Source organism: Atractosteus spatula, chromosome 2 (assembly GCF_055471065.1).
Source record: "Atractosteus spatula isolate fAtrSpa1 chromosome 2, fAtrSpa1.hap1, whole genome shotgun sequence".
NCBI lineage: Eukaryota > Metazoa > Chordata > Actinopteri > Semionotiformes > Lepisosteidae > Atractosteus > Atractosteus spatula.
The window spans coordinates 5,243,791-5,269,919 of NC_142707.1; the positions used below are offsets into that span (position 1 = coordinate 5,243,791).

The 26,129-nt window shown below is 39.2% G+C and overlaps 1 protein-coding gene across 1 annotated transcript; it reads right to left on the reverse strand.

Moving 5' to 3' along the window:
• Window positions 1-10,908: 10,908 nt before the first annotated feature.
• Window positions 10,909-21,005, reverse strand: egr3 (early growth response 3). Its single transcript, XM_088905911.1, has 2 exons — window positions 20,662-21,005; window positions 10,909-15,412 (listed from the first exon to the last, which is right to left on the reverse strand). Exons 1-2 carry the CDS (start codon window positions 20,813-20,815, stop codon window positions 14,310-14,312), a joined length of 1,257 nt encoding a protein of 418 aa, XP_088762037.1. The 5' UTR covers window positions 20,816-21,005; the 3' UTR covers window positions 10,909-14,309.
• Window positions 21,006-26,129: the final 5,124 nt, after the last annotated feature.

Below are 26,129 nucleotides of genomic sequence, written 5' to 3' on the forward strand. Positions count from 1 at the left end.
TGGATCTCATCGGCTCAGAATGTAAGCGAACGGTTGAGTTGTGTGGTGAGGAGCATGTTTGAGGTTCAGATTTAGAGCCACCAGCAACAATAGGCCAGGTTCACTATACCAGGAAGAGTGAAACAGGACTGATTTAGAAGATCTTGTACACTGAGCATATTGTAAAGACTATGTGACATAATAAGAGGGATTAAGGCTCATGAATGCAACCTGGAAACATGTTTCTGTGAAGCATTCCTTTCCTCTCTCACAAACTGTTATCTTTTTGATTAAGTGATGCGGATTCTTGCAGCCATTCTTCATTCTGAACTGTCGATGATGTCAAGTAGTGTCATTGTAACCCCCTCCAAGAAAACAGAACCCAGAAACTCAAATAACTGGTCACATTTAATTTAAGTTGTTTAAATGAAGGTTGAATACATATTTAATCATCATTACCAATTTACTTTCAATTGAGGTTCTACTGAATATTAAAAAAAGCATTTTGTAGATATTCAGTCGGGATAAGGTTAGTATGAACCCTACTTTATAAAGATGCTTTGTTGACGTTTAATAGAATCTCAATTAATTGTAGATGCATTAATGACAGCATATCTATTAACCCCTTATTTATATATGGTTTTAAAGTGTAATCTTAACCTAAAGTGAGACTCCAAATAGAAATGTAATCTATAGTGTGATCAAATATTTTTTTGCAGCTGTGATATCCTCAAAATATGTTTGGGCTGTGTTGGTCTTGAAGAGCCACATTTCATCCCATCTTCATTTTTTATGTGTTAAGTGAATTCATTTGCGGATCAAAGTCAGTAACTTGCTCACTGTGCTCCTTAATAGTTGCAGGGTGTTCATGTTTCCATTTTACTTGATCTCTGAATTATTTGACCAAATTCCTTCCTTACGTGGTCGAAGTGAAACTATTCTCAGTGCTCAGAAAATGATCATTAAGGGTGAGCTGTGAAATCTGCTGGACTGTAATAATACTGCTTATCATTACTAGGAGTTTTACTTTAGGTTTTAATATCACAAAGTGGGTATTAAAATCCAGTTGTCACGTTTTTACTTTTCTTTAAAGCAACATTTTCTGCTTTTTGTTCATGTGCTTGTTTCGCCCAATCTCTTTGCCATTTCAGCTATTTCTTTTCAAATGGCTTCTTCTCTCTTCTAAAGGCAGACTGGAATTAAATGTAGAACAAAAGTATTGTTTAAATGGAAAAGCCATGGGAGTTGAAAGATCAATAAAGGACTATCAAGGAATATATTTATTACCACCTAAATTATGGAAAACGACACATTGTGAAAAACAGAAATCACACAAAGGTTGTTGATTGTCAGCAACACAATATATTTACTTTCTTGATTTTCTTTTTTCTTTTTTGGTCACAGTGCAAATGGTACAACAATACAACTTTTTTAAAATTTTATTCAAATGCTTTATGCATTGATTACAAAACATTTGCATTACAACAAACTGAAGAGCCAAGGAAACGATGAGGTGAACAACTCACCTCTACACAAAATAATAATAATTCATAACAATATTCATATTATTAATTGAGCACATCATACCTTATTATAAGGTAATAGAAAAGGTTCATGAAGTAAAAACATCCACAAAATATATTACAGGTCCTTAATTTGTTTTCTTTCAAAAAGAAAAAAACAAAACTCTTGTCCAAAAATATCTTTCCCAAGTGTTCAATAAAATGTCTGTATACTTTTTTTGCAATTTGTCCCATGTTGTTTTATCATTTGTTATAAATAATTCTTTATACATGCATAACAAAATAATGGAGCTCAGCCTTTTCACAAAAGGTTGATGCTAAAGTTTAAAGCACATATTTCATCGTTTCTTCTATGGACAAAATGAGACATTTCCGTGCAGTGACATGCAATTATACATCAGGAGGACATTAACAGACAATGCTAAGAATCCTCCTTTTTTAAAACATGAAGTTAAAAATTATACCACCATACACAGAAATAAACCAATCATAGGTCTGAAGAGCTGAAGGGAAATGATCACTTCTATAAGTACTGTACAGCTCAGAAACATTGTGTCAGGGATAATGCCTCCATCTCAATATTTGAACAGTTACTTGCTTCCTTAAATAAACAAACTCAGAGTTCGAACAAAAATATCTAAAATGCATGGCAGTACCCTTTCAGGGAAATTTTAGTAACTGTGTATATCAATGAAGTAAAGGACTATTCAGTTATTTCTGTGCTTTCGGTGTATTGTACATTGAGGATTAAGCCTTCTGGCCTATGGGAGGCTATCATTTACTAAGGCAGATGAGAAGACAGAACATCTTTTGTTATAATTGACTGATATATATATATGTAAATTAATGACAAATGAAAATTAACAAAGCCAATTCATCATGGAGTTTCTCTACATTGCAAAGAAAGATCCTAAAAGGAAACACTATCACAATTTAAAGGACCATGGAGTCAAGAGTGCTCAGATTTATATTTTTATGACATTATGTATTTATGTTATATTTAGCAATATGAGCAAATAAAAAATAGTAGACAAATCAGAAATCATAAGAACTGAAATATTCTGTGAAAAAAAAGAAGTTGCACCCTAGTTGGTTTCCTTGAGGAGAGTTATTAATATTATTGTGCTATAAGTGATGTCTTTTAGCCATTTGGTAGGTATCTGGGGTGGTGGGCATCACTTAAGCCAAGTATTCCATTACATGGCTGGCAACAGCGAGTTACACCATCCAAGTAAAAAAAAAATCAGAATATGTGCAGTGCAGGACAATGCAAAGGTTCAAACTAGTGTGCATTTAGACATGAGGAGCTTTTCCTGTTCAGATCTAAACTGGAGACTAAGAAAGTGCCTTCAAAAATGGTTTCTTCTAAAAGGACCAGCGGAACACGCAGAAAGAAGTTCACGAGGAATAACACCACCCAAGAATTGAATGTATTGAAAAATGTTTATTATTGAGTGTTTAGTCTCAGTGTGATTGATTTGGCTTAACCATCCTACCCTCCTGGCTGTAGGATGAGGATTCTGGGCCCCACCACAGATCGAGGAGTAACCAAGGGAGAACAGCAGAGGTGGGGATGAGCTGGAGAAGGGATGCATGAGACAAATGCGAAGCTGAAAAGGTTCACGCACAGTACTTACAGTTTTTTTTTAATTTAGGAAATAACATCAGGAATGATTACGAGTGAGAACAGCTGAGGCAGATTGAACTTGGCTGCTGTCATCCCTCATGAACTTTCATTGTAAACTCCATTTAAAGCAGCCAAATGCACTCTATTTCGTATAGTATTTCCAATTTGGGGTTTCCTTTTTTAGTTTGACTTCACTCAGCACTAAAAAGAGATTTTTATTTGACAGTTACGTGTGAAGACTGCAAAAAAAAAACAGATACCAGTTTGGTAAACCAAGGTGATAGCTCAGATCAAGACCTCTTCGAAAACAAACAATTCAATTTTCAGTCAAGCAACAGATTAGTCATTTATGATGTTGTTTTCAAAATCTGAAAATAAAGATCTTGATACTAAACTGAGTAGCATTTTAAAAATTGTAATCCATAGCCATATACAGTGGTTCAAATCAAATTATTTTTTCTTCAAATTGATGATATTTATATAATGGTAGGGGTTCGATTTGTCCTGGGCATTATTTCAGACTTTAATAAAAGTTAATAAAAGAGAAATCAACACAAATCAGGCCAGGGTTGATTGTGTCGTAGGCCACACTGAAATTCTGGTGTTTCTGCAGAGCCCAGGGTGTGTATTATTCCAAAACACCAAACTCTGTCATGCAATTTGGCAGAAAACTTTTTTTTTTTCTGGCACAGCCCGAAGCATGGACAAAAAGTGTACTTAGGTTAAGGCCATGAAGGAAAGGCAAAAGTAGAAGATCTTGCACTAAAGGTGCCAGTCTGTTACTGATAAATAAATCTGCATGGATTTACAACGATTTTATTTAGAAGATGAATGACATAAAAGCCAGTGATTAACTAAACTATAATACAAAATGTTCTGCAAAATCTAGAATTAAATGGACATAGCTTTTAATATACCCACTAAAGAATCACTGTCTAGGATAGGTGTAGGGAGGAGAAGCTGCCTGAATACAAAGATTAAATAACTTGTACAAGAACTCAGCTACATAAAATTGGAAAGGGGGATCTTCAATGGCCAAGTCAGTAAAAATGTTAACCTATAGGGGATCTCCTACAACATGGGGCTCATTGGATAACCTTAAGGACAATCACAAAAAAAAATAAGACCAGGAGTAGTCCAAGATGGATCATAAGGTTGGGCAGATTAAGATCCCCTGGCCTTGTTTATACAGTTTTAAAAATTGTATTCTGTTGGATTTTTCTACAGTTTGTATTTAAGGCATTTCTACATTGTTAATCTTTCTCTGTATGTGGTATATATATATGCAGTATACAGTATAATCCATATGTTGTTCTACTGTATATATTCTAGTTCCGGTGGGTAGCTGTGTCAGCATAAGTAGTCTGCAAAGGAACAAGTAAAGGTTTATTCCATGCTGAAAAGAGCAGAAAGGAAACACAACGTTTTGGAGCCTTCTTCAGGTGTGAAAGGCTCTTTCGGCTCCACAGCCGAAACGTTATGTTCCTTTCTTCTCTTTTCAGCATGGAATAAACCTATTACTTGTTCCTGTATATATTCTAAAGTATAGAATAAAGTAATTAGACTTTCTGTGTCCTCCTGCAATCTACACTTGAGGCTGGTGGTGGTCGGGCAATGACAGATTAGTGCACCATATACACCATTGGGCAGGTGGGGCCCAGGTACAAGGTAACTGCAGCCTGGCAATTGGAACTGGCAGACGATCAGGAGTTACTGAATTGGAATTCAGCTTGAGCAACCTCAGCTTCACTGGCATAAGGTCACAGTCTGGTAGTATCCTGCTTGGATAACTAGAATTGTTATCTGACAATCTCCTTGTCCACTGGATCACTATCCACATTCCAATTTGCAGGTTCAGTTTACTTTACTGTTTATTAAATTCCCTTCTCAGGAAGTGCTACAAAAATTAAAATACTTGCATCAGAGAACATACCAGTTGATAAACATATGTAATGGTTAACCATTAACCCATAAATGTGCTAAGATACTGGTATTTCTTGAATGTTTAGAATTAGATTTTAGATTAATAAAATAAATCTCTTTTCAAATAGGTATACACCCAAGTACAGTTAGATGAACAATCCACTCTTTTCTTGTGGTCTCCAAGCTGTGCCACAGCTTTGTGAATCTAGCATTTTACAAAGTCAACCCAGAAGACTTCTGCAGAATAAACAGTGAAACCAAATCAGAGAACACAAGCAGAAAAACTACATGGAAGTGTATTTAAAACTGAGAACGGAGGCACTCCTTTACACAACGGGTTGTGGGAGTATGGAACAACCCAACCAGCGCTGTTTTCAAAGCTGACACCCTGACATCTTTCAAGAAACAGCTGGATGAGATCTTCGGATCAATTAACTATTAACTACCAAATGGACTCTCTCATCTTATTTTGAAATTGTTCTTATGTTCACATCTTTAGTATCCAGATGACATGGGCTCAGGTAACATTCACACACTGAAAAATGAAATTAATGTGGAAAAAAACCATTCAGAGCGCTTAGAAATTTCACAGAACAAGAGATGAACAAACTGCGTACTTCAAATAATAGATTTTTCTTGATTAAGAATGTTTTGCAATTTTTTGCAGGTACTGACAAAAGTATATCAGGTGTTTAACTTGCTGATTTTATAATTATCTTTTTTAGAGCGAGCACATATCTCAGGTTCCTCCCTTTCCCAGGGAAAGGCTCGAAAGACTATTTTCCCTTCAAAACGAACCGCATTCCATAAATCGCAATATGAGCGCTCACTGGTATACACCAGCTCCACTGAGCTGGTCAAATCGTCTTTTTAAACTAACCTTGCTATTTTTACAAGCTCTGGGCTGTGTGTGTTTCAGGGATGTTCCCTTTTGGCTGCATGAGAAAGTTTTTTTTTAAAAAAAACTTTTTAGCTCTTAGCTATTTTTATTGCTAGAACTCCACAACAATTCGGCATATTCCACACCTTAAGAGCTATTGGCCCTCGTCGGGGATAAAGACATCACTCTAAACCAGAAAAGGCTGAAACAGCATTCCGAACCTAGCGTGATAATATGGCATCGACTCTACGGGGACACTGCAGTTTACGTGTTATAGATTATTTTTCGCCCTTGCTAGCCTCGGAGCCAAGATGTGGTGCGGTTGTTGAGAATTTCAAACGCTCAATTACAGCATGAAGTTCACTCGGATACGCTCCATTCCGACTGTATAAAGGCCGTATTCTGAATAAATTCGTCTCAGGGTTTGTTTGTTTTTTTACAGATCATGGTTAAAAGTTTAGCTTAAAGCAATTGAAAATATTATTCTTGCTATTGATTTAAACACTAAGGGGGTTGCTAAAGGCGGCTTGCCATCTTTTTATACTCGGTGCGAAAGCACCACGTGCAAGGCGCACAGAAGAAAACAATTTAAGCACTTACTCCACAGTGTTTGGTAGTTTTCGGGTATTAATAATGAGTCACACTTGAACTGTCAATTCCATTTTCAATACGCAAGTCAACGTAAGAAATAAGTTGTTCGTTCAAAACCCGTATTGTTTTCATAGAATCACAGCTGTAATACCATCTAGTACCTATACTGATCTATGAAAGTATGCTTCAAGGCTTTAGATTCAAAATCATGGCTGATAGGATATCTGTAACTCCTTTAAAAGCAGTGAAGCCGGCAATACATGACCAGGCGATCGCACTGAAACTTACTTTGACCAATGTAATGTTACACAGTATGTAATCTAGCAGCCTGCCTAAATACTTCCCAACAGTTAAAGGAAGGCGGCTCAGGCAAACAGAAATCCGCCCTCAAGTGACACTTTAGAATGAATGTGAAATGAAACACATTTCACAATAAATATTAGGGGCGTGTATATTAAGCTTTATTTCAGATTGTTTCTCCCCTCCAAAAAAAAATTAAGAGTAACCTTTTTAGAGGACAATTAAGAATATCTCTACATTTCTTTCTAACTGTCCACAATGGAAACACGGGTATAAACCTCTCTTGCTGAAATAATCAAGCATAGTTTGCAGTGTTATCGTTCAATCACCAAGGTGGCGAGATAGTCGCTTTCATTTGAAGTACCTGTTCGGATTCTCTAGTCTAAGGAGCAACCTGAAGTTCACTTAAAACCAAGGCCCCTCTGTGTGTGAAACTAGGCTGTCGCCTCACCTAGCCGGTTACCAGGGCAACTACAGACTGTAGTTGTTCAAAGTTGGAGGACTTTAGTCATAATCGGTATTAACAAGCTTGCAATAAAGACATTGAAAACGGTAACTAAATTCCATGATCATTCCCTTGTTTAAACATAATTATCTTGGAACCTAATTTTGAACGCAGTCTATTAGCGCTTGCAAAGCTACATGAGACGACACAAAAATTTAAAGGTTAAACTACGTATTTTCATGGTATGCGTCAGAGTCGCGGTGGTTAATTACAATTTAACATTCCCATCTGCTCTAAACCTTGAACAAGCAATTAAAATTGACCACGACACAGTCCTACACTGTAGACAGTGCCTTTATGTCATGCTTGTTTCCTGTAAGCCTCAAGTGATACCACAAAACAGAGAATTAAACAATCCAACCACGACCAAATGTTAGGTTTGAAAACGATAATGAATATGAGAAAAAAAAACCCTTAACCTTAGTTTCTTAAACCCCCCCCCTAACTACCTTTATAAAATTCGGGTCAGAAAAGTTTTCAGATAAGGTGGCTGGATGCCTTCCGAAGCCGCCGGTATTGCAGCTAATTGGAGATGGGATGGCTGACTGCCAGTAACTCATAAGAAAAAAAAATGCTCGTTAAACAACACTAAACCTAAAGAGACGTTCGTTTTGATTTTTTTTTTCATAGCCCTCGTTTTGGGGCCATGGTCTCCAGTGTCCTCAGTACCTGCAGGGTGTATTTTCCAGGGACCTGCGATGCGATTGGATCGAGTCTTATTGTTATCAGTAGCTAGTTGTAAACTCTGGGATATTGTCGAAAGAACTTTTTTTTCCGTTCGGTATCGGTCTACAGCACATACAACATTTACACGGTAAGAGACTTGAACAGGGATGAGCTGAAAATATCTCATTTTTCATAAAAAAACGAAAACATAAAACAGTTTTTAATTATCTGTCTCCATGATAGGATATGTTCGCTTAATTGAAGTTAAACACATTGTACAAACAAGAAAACAAGAAGGAACTTTTCTAGACACAGTTTATCTGGTTCCCATCTGCCTGTGCCACACAAATCATGCTAATTTGGCACGAGTTTCAGTTTATGTTTTTCTTTACTTTGTGCAATTCATCTCTGTGCCTTCACTGGCACATTTTAGGTCTATACACTACGAACCTAAGGATTGTTTCCATTAAAACAAGACACCTGCTATAACAGAGAGTAAACTTCCTTCTGACCTCCATTTACTACTGATGTGCTAAACCAGAAAAGGCCTGTCTTAACAACTACAAAACATAGATACTTTTTTTGCTAACCTATCAAAATAAAAAGGTACTGATCAGTATAGAATGTTTTCAAGATTGAATATACACTTGGCATACATACAGATACATGTTGGTCACAGTACTACCAAATGGCAACACAATGGTGTTCATTTCTGAGACACAAACTAAAGCTGGCAGGCATCACAAATTGACTGATACAAACACACAAACAGCAAACAAAAGAAACCTTTCAATAACAGCCATGTCCAGGAGATGGAGAGCTGAAGACATTAAAATGGCACACTTCAAGGTTCTGGGCTAACAGAACTGACGACCCCCTCAAAGTAACATTTCTCATTCCTTTAAAGCACAGGGCAAGGTGCTGGACAGATTGCAGAGGAAACCGATATCTCCCCATAGTACAGCACATGGTGTCACAGTGTTTTTTTTAATCTCCCACACTGTCATTCCAACATGTCTCACTTATTCCCTGGAAAAAATAACTTCTTAAGTTCTCCTGCCCACCTCTGCTGACTTAAATACTTAAATGACTGCTGACTTACTCCACAGATACGATGGTGGTGTGATTCCTAATGGAGATGAAGGTGGCACCATCAGACTCATTTAACTTGTCAGACGTTCAGAAGAGAGTTTCAGAAGATGAGTAAGTAATCACGCTGTCACCAGTTAGTTATTACATACTGGGAGAATTGGAACCTTTGCATTATTTGCTTAGTCAAGATAGATACTTTTACATATTGATTACTTGATTCATCTGTTTTTTGGAGCTGGACAATTGTTCTGTGAGTATGTCTTTTCGAAGATTTTTTTGTGACTTTTTAGTGTTATTGAACATTTTAAAAGCAACATGGAGCTCATAGAAATATCAAAGATTGTATGGGCCAGAAAGTACTAAGCAAAAGGAATATGGCGCAAAGCTGTTAGGACACTGACCCAGCACAATAAATTTAAGAAATATTAAACCTTTAAATGTGAATAATTCTGCTCATATTGCTAATGAAATCTGTGGCCACTGAACGTCTATAATTGAGTCCTTCAGACAAAGAATCATATATTTTGTATATTATATATTATCCATTTTGAAATATGCAGTTTTTCTCTGTGATCTTCCCCTAAATGTTGTTCTAAGACCCACTATTTATATAATATTCATTACTATTGAATCAATCATGAATACTGGGGGTTGAACGGAGCCAGAGCCACATCATCTGTAAGGCTAAAAAAGTTTTAAAAAAATCAAAGTCCTTGATGATTCTTAATCTGAAGGATTCAATTATCTTCCAGGTAATGATTTCTTATAATGTTTAATTTAAAAAATGCAACAGGAAAAAGGCCTCATTCAATCATTCTGGGCTTCTAATATTTAGCCTATGGAAAAACGTAGGTCTAGAAGGCAAATCTCCCATCATGTTTTAGAGGGGATGGAGCACAGGCTAACTCACTGTGAGCTTCCTCACACTAGAACACTTCCCCCAATTTGCCCCACCCTGCCCTAGAGGTACCACCCACACAGGGATGGAAAGGGTGGGATCAATTCTCATTCTCCAGCATCCAGGCCCTCTGCCAGACCTCCAGAGGTGCCCAAGTGAGACAAAGAAACCATTTTGTCCCCAACGTGGGCTCGTGTCTTTTGGGGGCTAGGTTGCCACAACAAATTCAAAACAGTCTTGAATGCAGTAAAAGGACAGGAACATTATGAACTTCTCTATTCCTTGTCTCTGCACTTGGTGCTTTTGCTCCTGTGGAACATTTTCTACAGCTTTAAAGGTACAATAGAAGGTGATGTATGGAAAAGAGAAATCAGATGTCTTTTTTTTTAGAGTACAGCATGGACCTTTGGGGGAGTTAGCAAGTAGAGGGAGATTTGCACCTAAGCACAGACTTTGAAAAGTATCTTGATCTTTTTTTTACTTGAAGCCTGCCTCAATATTACTTGATCGTATCTGATGCTCTTTCACAAGAGATGTTTCTATAATATCACAAAAATCTAGTTTGGTTTATTTTATCTACTTAATGTTATTTCTATATTGCAATAGAACTGATTATAGACTGATGAAAACCAAGGGAGGTGGCAAGGCCTACAGGTCAGCTTCTAATACTTCAGTTAGACTTTTGTTTTATAAAAGCTCACAAAAGCATCACGTGTATGATGCATGTATTTCATGCACAAAGCTGCATTTTCATCAATCAGTAAATTTAGAACTGCCATATCAAGATAAATTTCCATCAGTGTAACAAACCCAAATGTAAAATGAGAATCACCCAAGCTGCACTTTAAAGTTGTCATTTCAATCACCACAAGCCAAACAGATGCTTTTGTTGCCTGATAAAAGTGAAAAACGCAGAACTTTTTTGTTGGTTTTTATTTTCTTTTATAATAAACACCCTCATCCAGCTGTTCCTCCATAGATTTATATTTACATTATTTATAATAACTTTAGGATTTCAAAATTATAAAAGAATGCACCATGTCTGACTTTCTCAACGCTCAGACATGGAAATATTCTCTAGTAAGCTTTACCAAAGGTTAGATATTCAGCAGGTGTTAGCCAGTTCAGTAATATCCAAACAAATGAGAAAAATATCTGAATTATGACCATACAACATTCTATTTTGTATATTTACAATTATTTTGCTGTGTCAATAAGGATTTGAATAAATCCTTTATATATATACATTCAGTCACTTCATATATATATGAATATATATACACACACAGACACAACAGTTTAATACTGAAAACAACAACTGTGCTCTTTACATTCTGTGTATAAAAGTTGATTCTTTTGTTGTAGTAATGTATTTCAAACTTAATCCATACAGAAAGACTAATGCCTCAGTCTCTCGGTTATTCTCTGCACACCAATGCCAAATTGATTTCATTAAATTCTTGCAGGTCATTTTCAGTGCAGAGTATAATATAGTGACAATATTCAATTGAATTCTGTACTGTGTCACTGAAGCAGCCTTACAGAACTCTAAGTGCTGTACTAAACAAATTCAAACAATCGTAACTGACCAATGTAGCATTAGACAGACCTAAGGGCGAGGTCTAAGTCAACAGCATTATAATATGACATTGTAAGTCATAAAGACTTTCACATCTCATTCCAGTCTCAATCAGAAATGTTTTTTTTTCAACACAGAGGTTCTTAGCACTGTACTTTGATTCTTCGAACAGTTCTAGAGTCATTAAAGTTGTTTATCTTCTGCCCGTTTTTGGAACAATTATACAATAATAATCAACAATACATTATTTGCATTTTAGAAAGTCTTTTGTTACCTTTCTAACAGCTGTATAGTATTCAAAAAATAACCAGAGACATTTGTAGGAATGTAACAAACTCCTGAAAAAAAAAGACTAAGCAACCAAGCATGAAGGAAATAAAAATGGCGGCTATAATTTACAATGTTTATGGCATCAGGTGAATGTTTTACGTTACATATACAGCCTTTTACCAGAAGACATGATTGAAATGAGATCCGAAAGGCCATGCTGATTTGACTTTTCCACATAACCAAAACACGTATTTAGCTCAGAAGGAGATGAGAACCTGCAAAAACTGATTGGGAAGAATCACGTTGCTTTTACAAGCAGCTCAAACGTCCTGTACTCCCCAAAGTGTCATGGTTTCAAACCGTTGAATGCTCCACAGTGTTTCGGACTTTCTTCCATCAATTTCAATTCCATTTCAGGTTTAACTGAGGTCGGGGAATAAGGGTGCAGCAAACAACACTTTGGCATTGTGTGTCAAATGTATGTAAATGACAAAGTGCAAGACGAACCTATGTATATGACGTCAGATCCCCACCTACTTCAAGCATGTAAAGCACATGGCGATCAAAACATCATCAGCTTAACAACTTCATATAAATAGCTACCCTTTTTCTTCCAAGGGCCAGTATTCATCTCTTACAAATGTTGCTACATGCAGTATTGCCTGTGTGCAATTAATAGGAGAGTGGAACTGTAAGCAGGCTGTAGAATGCCTCTCCATGCTTGAAGAAAATTTAAGGACCAACATTTTCTGGCATTACTACCTGAGTCAGAGCAAATCACCAAGGATCAACTCCTACTTTTTTATCAGGAGCAAACCAACACGACTGGCCAAAGTTTAAGACTGCTGAACAAAAGGGCCAACCATTCTTCTTCTCTCTAATTGCATTGGCAATCTACTGTGGGTATTTGCCCAGAAAACAAAGGGCAGGATTTCTACAGTGCATTTCACTGGCTTTAGATTATTCAAAGTTTGGAGTCCATCTGCTGAGAAATACAGGTCTCTCCTCTGTCCCCCCATTTTTTAAATCCATGTAGTGCTTTTACAACATTGTTGATATGATGTCATTAAGTTCTGTACTGATTATGGATCACTTGCTGGATAGTCATTGGTATATTAGTCTACATTGCAACGTGGCACGGCGAATTATTCCCTTATTATGATTGGATTTTTATTATATGTAAAAAAGAGCATATAATGTGCTTAATAAAAAATTAAATATTATGCACTTTTCGTGCATGTGTCACAGGTTAAAAGTGTCTTATCCTGCTGAAATTTAATAATTGAGAGTGTTAATTGAAAATCTTTCTTCCAACGCACAGGATCCATATCAGTATATGTACACCATTTGCACATTTGTGTCTTATTCACAATATGCTGTGACAGAATTTAGTTTTCTATTAAAAGTTTAGTGACGTCTCTCCCCTGATATGTTGTATATTTTTTTACATTTCCTAATTAGGCAAAAATAGTAAACAAGCATATATATTTAAAACAGCAGCTGATGGAAAGAACACTTCAAGTTTGAAGTGAAGGCCTAGACTCACTGTTACACAAACTTCATTTAACATACTTTGTCAAGTCACTAGGAATGTCAATGAAGGAGTGATTTTCCAATATGGAAGCTAAATCATAGGGAATGTCTTCTATGAAGGTATAAGGATCAGCCATAATATAAGTCTTCATAACACAAGACTTGTCATAAACCTGGGCTTTGCTTGAACCAGGACACATTCTTGAAACCAAAAACTAACTGTATAGTCACATTCTCTTTTGGCACATTCTCTTATGGCAACATTTGCATTTTTTCCATCAACCCCCTCTCTGACAGTTTAAATAGAAAGATAAGGAAACAAAGGCGCATCAAATAAGGAATTATCAACGTTAAGCAGTGTCCATTGTATTCTGAAATCATACAAACAAAAAAAAACAAATTAAGCATCCAAGTGGCCGAAATGCCAATATAGCTCACCTTGTGTTTTGAAAAGGCGGTATTGTAAAAGCGTTTATTTTAGCCGAAACCGTGGTCATCTCGACAACCCTCCCCCATCTCCAGATTCTAAGTGTTTTTTTTTCTCCGTTCCGAAGTGAAATTAAAAGCAGTCCGAACAATACTGGATATGGCATTCCACACTGCAGTGCTGTGTCCTCAAAGGAAGGCTGGCAGTGCCAGCATGGCATGGCATTGCCCTGGCACTCTGAGCTCCCCCTGCTGGCCGACGCCAGCAGGGACCCGCCGCGGCCCGGCCACCTGATCTCTCCGCGCAGAATCAACGGGACCCACTCGGCACTGTTCCTCCTGGAAGTGCAAAACAGTCCAGCTTACAATGAAAGGAGGAAGAGTTTGTTTTAAAAGCAGAGGGAGAGTCCCATCCTTTTTGCAATTTTAACGTCAGGTCTCTCGTTTCGTACCACGAAGGTCTTTTTGGAAAACACTACAATCTTTGTGTCCCGTCGGGGTTTGCGGCCGTGTCTCTTTAGGCGCAGGTGGTCACGGTCATGATGCTCCCTCCACTGCCGCCGGCGCTGCCGCAGGAGCCCGGAGGCGAGCTGTGGCTGCCCGGCGCCGTCCCCGCCGTTTTCTCCGCCAGCTTTTTGTCCTTCTGCTTGAGGTGCACCTTGGCGTGCCGCTTGCGCTCGTCGCTGCGGGCGAACTTGCGGCCGCAGAACTCGCAGGCGAAGGGCTTCTCGCCCGTGTGCGTGCGGATGTGCGTGGTGAGGTGGTCGCTGCGGCTGAAGGAGCGCATGCAGATGCGGCACTGGAAGGGCTTGTGGCCGGTGTGGATGCGGAGGTGGCGGGTCAGCTCGTCCGAGCGGGAGAAGCGGCGGTCGCAGTTCTCCGCTGGGCAGGCGTGGGGCCGCTCGTGGACCGGGGTCTTACTGGGGCGGTTGGGGTACTTCCGGGGACGGATGGGCTTGAGCGTCAGGGTCTGGGGAGGCTGGTGGTGCTGAGGGGCGTGCTGCTGGCCCCCTACGAACCCTGGGTGGATTTGCTGCTTGTCCTTGAAGGCCCGGATGGTCTCCAGGGGTGTGATAGGCGGGGGGTTGACCCGGATCGGGTCCATGCTTTGGAAGGGCTTGTGCTCCATTACGCTAACCTCCCCTTGGTGATGGAAAAGGTTGTAATCTGGAATCATGGAGAAGAGACTTCCATCCATGGAGGGCTTGCTAGTGGTGTGGTAGTCAGTGTTCGGGTAGGGCAGAGGGGTGGTGGTGGCAGGGCTGTGGAAGGAGACCTGATCTTGGTACATGTCACTGCAGGAGGAATAAGCCGGCAGGGGAGTTCCGTACACCTGCTCCAGCTCTGAAGATTGGCCGCCCATGTTGCCGGCAGATGAGGTCTGCGTGGTGATGGCTCCAGGCGACGGGGACACCCCCAGGATCCCTGCGCTCACCAGGCTGATGATGTTGTTGTCTGAGCACCAGCCCGAACTGCCAATCCCACCCGAGGGAGGCGTGTCGAAGGCAAACTTGCCCAGGTAGGTCACCGTCTGTCCGCTGCGGTTGGGTGGGAAACTGGAACCGTACTGGAGTTCTGGAGTCCCCTTCTCGTTACCCATTCCCAAATCCATGATATTGTCTGAGCAGCAGAAAGAGAGGGAAAACAAATGTCATAACATACCTACACCCATTGACTCAGTCAACTAAAAAAAAACCTCAGACCGTCGAGCAACATCTCGTTATTTTCTCATCAGCTTCAACACTGTATACCAACAGTTAACAAACTGTTACCAAAAACATTATTTTATTGTTTGACAGAACAAAATCAGCTGTCTCTAGAATCACAAGACACGAGAGCCTGCAGTTCATCTCATCACTGTAGCCAAAGCCCGTGTGAACATTTTTGAGGCGTGTTCAGGGTTGCACAACAACAACAAAAAAAAGAGGCAGATTTGCTTTTGCTGGTATTACTAAGAAAAATAGAAAGTTCAGAAAAGAAAACAATGCAATCCATCACAAACCTGTTGATACAGTACGCTGTTGCCTGACTTAAGTCAAAGACAGACCGTCGCTGTGAGGGCTTGCTGTGACAGCTCTCGCGTCAATGAGATACTGCACACCCCTACAACTGAGTCACAGCCCTCCCTTGAGCAAGAGTATCGAATTGTGTGGTGGGTTAAAGTGAAAAGTACAGGCTGCACTAAGACAACCACTCCTCTGAAAGGTGCATCTTTGGGGGACTACATATTAATCTTTCTGAGCTACCTGATCTGGAGCCTACATTAACTGCTGTTCATATTATTGATCTTTAGTTTAGGAATGATTCATTTCAGATTTGTATTGTTCTACAATAATGTAAGCAAAGGTACTGACACATCACAACAACCATATGAAAGCTACTGTCCGTCTTATAGCTTCTCAGCACATCTGTATGAGTTGAACTGGAAGACATTTAACTTGCTTGGAGTAAATATACTACAACCCTGGCAAACAGAAAATGTCTAAGGCAAAATTGCTAATGCTTTAAAAACCAAACAGAATCCTGTGGTATACCTATGAAAAGCACTGTGTAGATGAACATGTACACAGGTGTAGATGTGTCATACGCACTTACACAAGACTTGTCTTGAAACTAAATGTTTAGTATATAACAAGAAGCAGAGGACATGGTTTTTAATTGCTTGCTTCATCTGTGGTATTGTGGCATGCCTTAAAAACAAATAATGTACTCAATATACATTTTGTAACAGACGTGCATTTTTAAAGACAGCTGCATCTCAAGCAAAAGCTGTGGCCAATAATTGTGCCTAAGACGTAGACATGAAGTTTGGAGAGTGTGTGTACAGAGAACTTCCATTTTAAAATGAGCACTCCCAAATCTAGTGGGAATTGTTTGGTTTTCCTCTCAACTGTTTTGCTTCCCTTGCTGTAATAATTAGCCTTCTGTTTAATATTCTGCATCAGGCTCTGCACAATATGCATAGCCAAGCTACTAGATCCCTCTGTGTTTTGTGCCTATTTGTTTTGTGCTTGGTGTTTTGTATATAGTAAAAGATGTCATATCTTCCATATATGGAAGACCTCTCCGTAACACTATTCAGTTCTAGCATTTGCAATTCAGTTATCATAGATGCGATACAAACTAAAACAGAAACATAAATGTACTTATTACACATATTTTCTAGTATTTTCTAATGTTATTAGTTTACTTCATGTATTAATATGTCAGAGAGAAGAAGATATAAGGTATCAAAAAGATACAAACATATATTCATCTACCATATAAAATTTGTCTTTTAAAAAACAGGAATTTACTTGGATTTCAAAATGATATCTCTCTCTGATTAACATGCTATTTTTAAATAATTATTTTGGAATGCAATTTATTGTATTTCCAGAATAAAGTTCTTATAGAATTTAGTCCTATGGATCTACCAGGCTTTGATAATCCAAATTATATAATCCAGTACTTGGAAGTAAAAACTGGTGAACAATAAACAAAGAAATAGTTGATTTTATCATATAATATTAATGTATAGCTGAGGAGGAATTAACCCTTAGCTGTTTTTGAAGAGCTGTCTTCATTTTACATATGTTAACATTAGAAAACAAAGGATAAAAACAGGGTAGAACTAACATTTCAGATCAAGCACACAGTGTATTGCTAAGCAATTAATTCAAAACGTTTGTTTCTTTAGTAACTGCAATACACATGAGCTGATGAAATGTAAATTTATTGGCAATTCCAACATGTGCTCATTCAGAACCTTCAAAAGTCAGTTGAGTGGCCTGGGAGAAATTTACTTGAAGAGACAGACCACTAACGCATTCCATTCCACCAGCCAGCTGTTCAAAGCAGAGCTCTGTAAAGCAGAGTGGCTGATTGAATGCACAAGGAAAGAAGTGTTAAGCAAAAGCATTTTTTAAGGAAACCTTCTTAACTATAGCTAAAATAATAGGTCTCTCAAGTCTATAAACTATTGCCCCTTCAATGAGACTTAAAGTTCCTTCAACCAAATTTGCAAAAACCATTCGGCACAGATTTCTATTCTGATCCCCTTTTAAAATTTTGATTGATTAATTGATTGATAATTATGTGACTTGATGAATAAACGAAGACTGGTTCTTCTTCTCATATGAAGCCTTATAAACATCAGCTATTGTAGTCAATTACATTTAAAGGTTTACACTGACAGAAGGGGATTAGAATGGGGAGGAAATACCTGATTCAAGCATTTGGTTTCATTTTTAATTGCACATTATTGTATCAAATGTCCTGTTATGACAGATATAAAACAATATGAAGAAAAGCATGTCTATGGTCATGTCACAAAACATGCACAGAGTACTTTAATTTTCTGCTACAGGAATTGCCTCTATGTTGGCTCCTTGTAAAGGAACTGAAATGATATGGAATCTGTTTAGAGGTAAACTAAAACAGCAGTATCTGAAAGGTCAATAATGGACAAATCTAAGTGTAATGAAGGGTTCAATCCCTGCCTCTGTTTTAAAATGCATACATTCCCAGTTTCATTCCTACTTATTTATGACTAAATGTGTTAAATATATCACTAATAAGTGTTGAATCAAGAAAAAGACAATCCAGTGGCAAATATGTACTAAAAAACAGAATAAGTTATTTTTAAACACAGGCTTGTTTTGCTGATATTGCCTCTACAGTGTGCACGATCTGAACAGACACAGTCTATGCTGTATTAATGTATTTTGATGAAGTTGTTTAGAGTACATTATGGATCTCTTCTGAGTGGTTTCACGAATGGGAGCAAAACATTAATTTTATTGGTGTTTAAATCAACTCAGTCTTAGTTGGGTTTAGAGTATTAAAACTCTCCGCAGCTCTCCGTTGATTTCAGACTTTATACAGTATATTGGGAAAGAGACCCATCTTTCTAGCCTTGCAGTTTTTTAAACTTTTTTTACCCAAACCAAAACATAACTTTGATAAGGAAGAAAACTTGAATTGCTCTCATACAGGACGTGTCTTAGGAAATGCAGTATCATTTTATTCATAAAGCTATAGAGACGACATAATGGCATTCAGATTCGACTCGTTTAAAGGGACAATCGCTCTTTACGTAAAGACAACAGGGGTCAAGTCCTACTTTTGATATTAAAATAAATACAAATCAGAAAACACCCCCCCCTCCTCCGGAAAATCGAATGAGAATGACAACTCTTGCCTTAACACGAATCTCATACGCAAAGTGGTTGGGTTTCTTTCTTCAGTATTTCATGGTTTCCTCGTTGGATTAAGCGAAATAGCATATTTTGTTTCCCCAGTTGTGTGTGATTCAAAAATTTGACCTAAAAATGTTTCCGCGGTCATTAAACAAGACACTAACTGCACTTCCATGTAAAAACATCATTCATTTAAAAAACATGATTTTACTGGATTCATCAGTTAATTTAATGTCACAACATTATTTTTTCATACGATCAAATATCCCTGACGTGTTGTAAAATGCAAAATGACCGTTCTTTGTTGAATCTTAAAAAAACACGAATATGCATCTATATGAAGCGTACACATTATTGACAATCGGACACTTCGCGCTTGGAAAATTAATACAGTGTATATACGCGTATCTTTTTAAATCAGCTATTAATTTCCAACTCCTGAAATGTACTATAGTGTTTCACGTGTACGGAAATACAGAACCATTTTCTCCTAAGCAATAGCTTTGATGATCTTCGTGTATTTTTTTTTATTTTATATAACACTTTCCATGATGAATCATCTAAAATCACTTTATAATAAAACAATAAACAAAAGAAACAGGTAGGATGCTGAACACGGTTTTCCATGTGCGTAGTCAAAACTATAAAGAATCTTCATGCGGACAGAGCCTGTACGTAGATCACCTCAAGAACTATGAAACAGGCGCCTATCACCTCTGTAACTTCGTTATATTGTTACGTACATTTTTTCTAAGTTGAAACATTGGTTCCGGTGTTTAAAACTGACTTGACACCCGAGAGCCGTGTCTCTATATCTTATTTGCTTATTCGCTGTCAAGTACTTCAGGAAGACTGAAAAAAAAAACGTGCCACCGAAAGTAACAAGGGGATCATATAGAGAATGTAACACAATAGATACTGTATAGGCAGATGGTTTACTGTACTGCACATTGCCATTGTACATGCGTCCACCCACATTTCAATACACACGCACGTATTTATACATATATTTTACATCTGTGTGTAAACACGTGGAATAGATGTCTTTAATTTTGAATTTTTTTATGTAAGTGACTGTGGCTCACCGCTCCGTCAAATAAATTTACCCCCAATGAAAAGTAGATAGTGTACGTAGGCATGCTATACTTCACAGACATACTCAAATGTAACCGAGCCAGATGTATGCCTTAAATCGTACGCACTGTCACGTTTTAAGGCAATCATAGTAAAATAGAGCCTATTTGTAACAGGTTGGTGATTTTAAAGGACGTCCAGCGTATAATATCGTTTTTCTCCGCGCAGACATCGGGTCTATCCTTAAGTACATGATACGCCGCGCAATCGTAACGAAACGGGAGAGTTCTGTAAGTGGAACAAGGCAAGATCACAAGCTTCGTATTTTCGCAAAATTTCATCTCCTCCGAAGGCGTTGAGTTCCTAGCCGAGGCCGACGGCTCCATCATCGCTTCGTTACTAGTACTTAAAAATACTGTCTCTGGAAAACTGCGCTGCGCGAAAACAGGTGCTCGGCTCTCCGGCGCTGAGAAGCACTCTCAGCACTTTTAAGACAACTGTTGCCCACACTTCGCTGCCGAGACGCGTGCAGTAGTTACAACGAAGCGCAGCGATTTCAGGAGCTGGTATCGTACACAGTTCAACCGCCACATCTGCAACTGTTTTCATCCTTACCTGTATTCATCTGCGAATAGTGAGAAATAGTATCCGTGCTGGTGAAAATGTTCATAGACGTAGGAATGTCCTCTTCTGGGTAAAGACCATCGGGAATCGTATTTATTAAACTGCTCATGGTAAGAGGGAGTTTGTCCGCCAGTTTCCCTGTCATAGCAGTTTTTCAGTCTATCATAAATGGAGACGTACAGGTATCCGTACAGATACACCAGCTGTATTTTCGAAATGACAACACGGTAGAAGATCTACAGGGAAAAAGGAAAGAGAGAAATCCCAGGTATGATGTTGTAGATCCAACAGAAGTTCGCGTCGAATGCAATGCTCTGTCTTATCCTTGAGAGCGAAATATATGATGACAGTAAAAAAAAAATATTTTCCTTTAATGAGTGGTTTTTGTTGGGTTGTTGTTTTTTTTCTAAGTCTCTGAATCAATGAAACGGTGCTACCAGTTGCACTAGTGTAGCGCAGCTCAGTGTATTGCTCAGACAGGGAACTCCAACGCTTGCTGGTATTAAATAGGGGGACGGAACAACTCTGTGACGTAGATGACCATTTATGGATACACAAAGCTTTGTGTGCTCACCAGACGTCACAATGGAAGTACCTCATAGTGGAACATTAGAGGCGGCAGCAGGAAGATGGCATGCTAGCAAGTTTAGCTCTAGGGAAGTAGGAGCTTTTAACAGTGACAAGACTCCAATCGGAGATTTATGGGCAACCAGGTTCTCTATCGCGGTGTGCACCTGCCGGTGCTGAATCGATGTTGTTGGAAATGCAAGCGTGCTTGGACTATTGCTTTAATGTGTTAATGGACGTTGCACAATGTTCGATGGTGAAGGATGACAGGCGGCGATTATCGCTTTCTGCCCGCAGTGCTATTACGGTACTACAATTAAGTTAACGCAGTTTTAAGTAAGCCCCTCATCTAGAGGTTTTCCTCAAGCGCTGTGCAACCGGGACTCCGTGCACTTGCACCTTTGCAAGACACGCGCGGCTACTTCGCGTTAATTGGCGCTTTGTCTACAGCTCTTTAGATGGTGCAATATTTAAAAGGTTGCAATTGTCATGTGCACAGATCGCGGTGCAGGCTAATTCGGGGCTTGTGGTTAGCCCACAAACAATGCGCTGGCTATATGCTATTAGAGTCGTTAGAGTCGATGCAGTTCCAACAATGACTAGCAATGCAGCATTTATGAAGATGAAGTTGTTTTCAGGCGGCCCCGGTAATGCATAAACCTAAAAAAAAAGTCAGTTTCCATTTGCGATTTTGGATTGTAATAAATTCAAAAGCCACAATTCAAATAAATGGCAACAGGAAGTGTAAGCATTCGCGGCATCTGTGAATCTGAAACTGGCAATCCGTAAACTACTCCTGTGGCAGACGCGTTCATTTACAACCGCTATTACTTGTAATAATATCTATTTCTGCATCCACTGATTTAAGTAACCACCTTTCCAGATATGCTCGCTGGAGAAAGAGATAAGGAGGTAAACACAGTTAAAACTGCACATAAAATGTATGCCGACTAAAACGGTATGAAATCAACATTAAAACAGACCCATTATAAAATACACTGATTGTTACGCATTTCACGTCTATTAGAACACCAAATCGTTGCATTTCACATTTTTTTTTTAACGATGGATTTCTGATTCTGAACACGATTGCTGCGACACGCCGATAAGGATGCCACTTCAACAACAAGAAGAAATCTATCTTAAAAATCGGGTGACCAGTAAGGATGTCAGATGCCATAGAACAGGGGAGTTTTGCGGTGGTGAACGGCAGACACGCCGCAGTCACCCAGACCGGGTGCTCGGGTAACTTTCTATGGAAAGTGTCTGCGGACAGGTTTAGCGTGGTGGACTGCTGTAGCACGAACTTCAGGCATGGAGAGCACTGGAACCTGTTCTGATCAGTCATGTTTTGTCCATTCTGTAAAGCTATTTGAGATTGTATTGAGGGTATCTAGCCATCTAGGTGCTCTCCATCGATCTGAGACCGCTCTGACCCCCGTGCCATTAACATGGGCGGTGTAACTTATCCAGCAGTCAGCCCAGTCCCTTCAGCCGGCCGTTTTCGGTAGCTGGAGGTCGTTCAGACTTAGACGTTGAATGGAGGATGGAGTGAGCCGTTCTCAGCAGTCACCCCGGGGTGCTCTGTGGACATTAGGTCAGACCTCGTGCTCTCCTGGCTCGTGCCACACCACAGCAGCCCCTAAACCTTCTCATAGTTGCGCCACAAAACTACGGTGTTTTGTGTTTGTTTTTTGGTGGCCTGCTATTGTATACAGAAGGTAATTCGCTTTTAATTAGCCGCAATTTTATGCTGGCACAGATAATTATTCTAGATTTCAGAGTGGGCAATTTTAATGGAAATGGTTTTCACTAATGCTTCTTTTTACGGGGATGTATAATTAAAATAATATTCATTTACAAGCCTATATGTGAATGTATGGTTGCCGTAATGTGCTTTTCAAATTTATACAAAAAATAAACTTGGACTTCTTGTTTCCTGGATTATTTTACAGGCCTGTATTGACTTGGGTCACTAATCTCACCTCCCCCTCCTTTTGGGATAAGTTATTTTGCAACAATATCGAGTGTTTCAGCCTAGAGCATTATTGAAGATTAAAAAGAAAGAAACTTTTAAAAGCCAAAACAAAACTACCGTCGTTCCAAAAATCTGCAGGAAGTGTAGATACTCCCTCCATTTTATTTTCTTCAGATGGTCTGAGGAATTATGTGTGCTTGTTGACGGGTTTTAAAACGAGTCTTTACAATCCATGGGTCCGGAGATGTGCACAACGATGAAATAAAACTCAAAAGCATGTACTTTTTCAGTGTATACTGGCTCAGACTCAACAGATGCTACTTTTTCTGAACTGCGAGCACAGAGGCGTGATTGTTTGAAAACAGTGTTTACAACCCAGTACATTTCAAAACCTCCAGGGAGGGGAAAAGGAGTTCTGCAGGACAAAGATTTTTAATTACACAGACTTAATCGCTTGTAAACATTGCAAGTGCTCCGCAGACCCGCAGACTTGAGCTGGAGTGCCCAGCCAAAAGCTCGAGCCTGAACTGGAAGCCCCAAATAAGGCGCGAGGATCCGGCGCCGCCCCTTTCTCTCTCGATTTGGTTAGAAAAGTTCCGGTTAGACGAGCTGCAAAGTGGAAAAGCGATCGGAACCCGCAGCCTTTAAAGGAACCGCAAAGGACGAAACGTCATGGATCGGATTTCACCAATTTAGAAACAAGAAAGAAAAAAAAAAGTCTTATCTGCGCCTTTTTTGAAAAATAATAATTTTTGTCAAGGGAACTGGGCGACGTTCCTTGTTTGTTGTTATTGTGTCGCGTTAAGGGAAAGTCCGGTTAAGTTTCTTTTTAAATATTACAATCATGATTTCATTAGCACAGCATTCTCCACACTTCCCATTAATACAACACCCATCTCTTGTTGTTGCCATTCCCATATTTACGGTAGTCTTACGGTAACGCGGTAAATTTACTCCATCCAATAATTTTATCTGTGGTTTGGGGGCAGAGGGAGCGGTGCCTTTATTTTTCAACTTTTAAGTTATGTTGTTCATCGCCGGGGTCCGGAGTCCCAGTGCAACCCAAATCAGAAATGAATTGGTCTTTTTCGGACACACCCTTCTGAACCGGCCAGCTGTGCTTCAACTCGTCCAGGGCTTCGCCAGGTCGCACTAATGTTAATTGTTTTGTTTCCTCGGCAAAATGAGAAACACATACCGGCAAAGTATTATTAAATAAAATTAAAGTTTAAACATCTCGTATTAAATATTTTTTTACATTTTCTAAAGTTATTTGTCACAACTATGCACGCGCAAAAGATTCGGTTGAGCAATTTGTATACCGGCCCCTAAACTGTGTATTTTGTTTTTAACAGTGAGTGCATTTTAACAAGAATTGTAATTATAAACAAATAAAACCGCGTATGTCATCGCGTTTTCATTTGTGAGTAGGGCAAGTTGTCATCCTCTTCAGTATGTCAAGCCTGCGACATTGAGGGATAATCAGACTCTCGGTGCGTGTTGACAGCATCCCACTAGGCTTTATAAACTAGTACTCTGAATTGTATATTTGATACGTTTCAGTTTCAACGCACCGATATCTGTTTAGGCAAAAGGGCGTACAAATTTCACAGGCTGGCCCACGTTTCATGAACTTGGCCAAGGTGCGCTGCGCTTCGAAAGCGTGAAAAAGCGTGGCTTCTAAGGGGTTTAGAAAGACGTTCTCCTGAGAGAGAGGTTTGCAGCCCTGGTTCTACAGAGTCCCTCCCGTATAGTTTTTGTAGTCAGGATTAAAGCCAGCGTCTATACACATGCAGGACATGTGCCCAGTGTTCAATAAAGTAATTCGGGGCTCAGGATGAACAAACTACAGACGACTCTTGCTCTGCAGGACTGGAGCTACTGACACTTGTGTTATACAGAACCCCCAGTAAGGGTAAAAGAAGCTAAACGACAGCTGAAATCCGGGATCATTAAGCGATAAGGTGGACAGGACTATACACTGGAGCAGCCCCGCATGTGTAGCATTGATTGTTAAGCTTTATTCAGCTGTGTTGAGAGGAGGTGCAACTTTAAGCGCTCCTGGCCCACAGAGACCTTCGCACGCTAAGACTCTGATAGTTGACAACTAATAGTTAATGGACAGCTTCAAGCCAGACACATACTGCTGCTCATTGGTGTGTTAGCTAATCAAAAGAAACAACACTCTCAGGGGAAAAATGAATGGTTTTATATCACACCAAAGTGTCACTTACTACCGTCGGGCTGTACTTAGCTTTGCTATATGTTACTTCACAAACAAAAAAGTGCTGGCTATCAGCTCTTAAAGGTCAACTGTATGTAATCAACTACAACCCCCCCAAAAATGAGACGAGCCTCCTCACTGTCAATGCTGGTGTAATGGGATCTTTGAATCTTTAATTCCTTTAGAGAGAGCAGGTCTTCTCAAGGATCTCCTTTATCTGCGTGGCACAGGAAAGAACACAATGAAAAGTTATTTATTTTAGCAGGGAAGAAGTGAATGATTAGTTTAAAAATGGGGAATTGTTTCAGCTTACTGTGTTCCAGATACAGGCCTGAACACTCATTATTTAGTTTGGGTATTTGAGAGAGGTGGACTGTGTTTTCCAGCCACCTGGATTCTCCTTGCAATCACTTTTAACCAACCCACCTGAAACGCTTCATATGGCTCCCTCATTCACAGACGGCAATCCAAAAAGACACAAGACTAGTCAGACTCTTACATTGACCTCAGCACTTCTGACTGATAAAAAACATGACATGACCAATGCATACAAACCACATCATGGTCATCATGGTGTTAATTCACATTAGACAGAGAAAAGCTAGGTTGGACGTATAGCCTTTTTACCTTTTTTTGATGTTCTCCCCAGTATAAATTTCAAACTACATCATGTTACCAACATTTTAAATG

Coding starts and splice junctions, on each gene's coding strand:
- egr3 (XM_088905911.1), bottom strand. CDS start 20,815: ATGACAGGGAAACTGGCGGACAAACTCCCTCTTACCATGAGCAGTTTA. Junction 15,413..20,661: donor CTATTCGCAGATGAATACAG/GTAAGGATGAAA, acceptor TCTGCTGCTCAG/ACAATATCATGGATTTGGGA.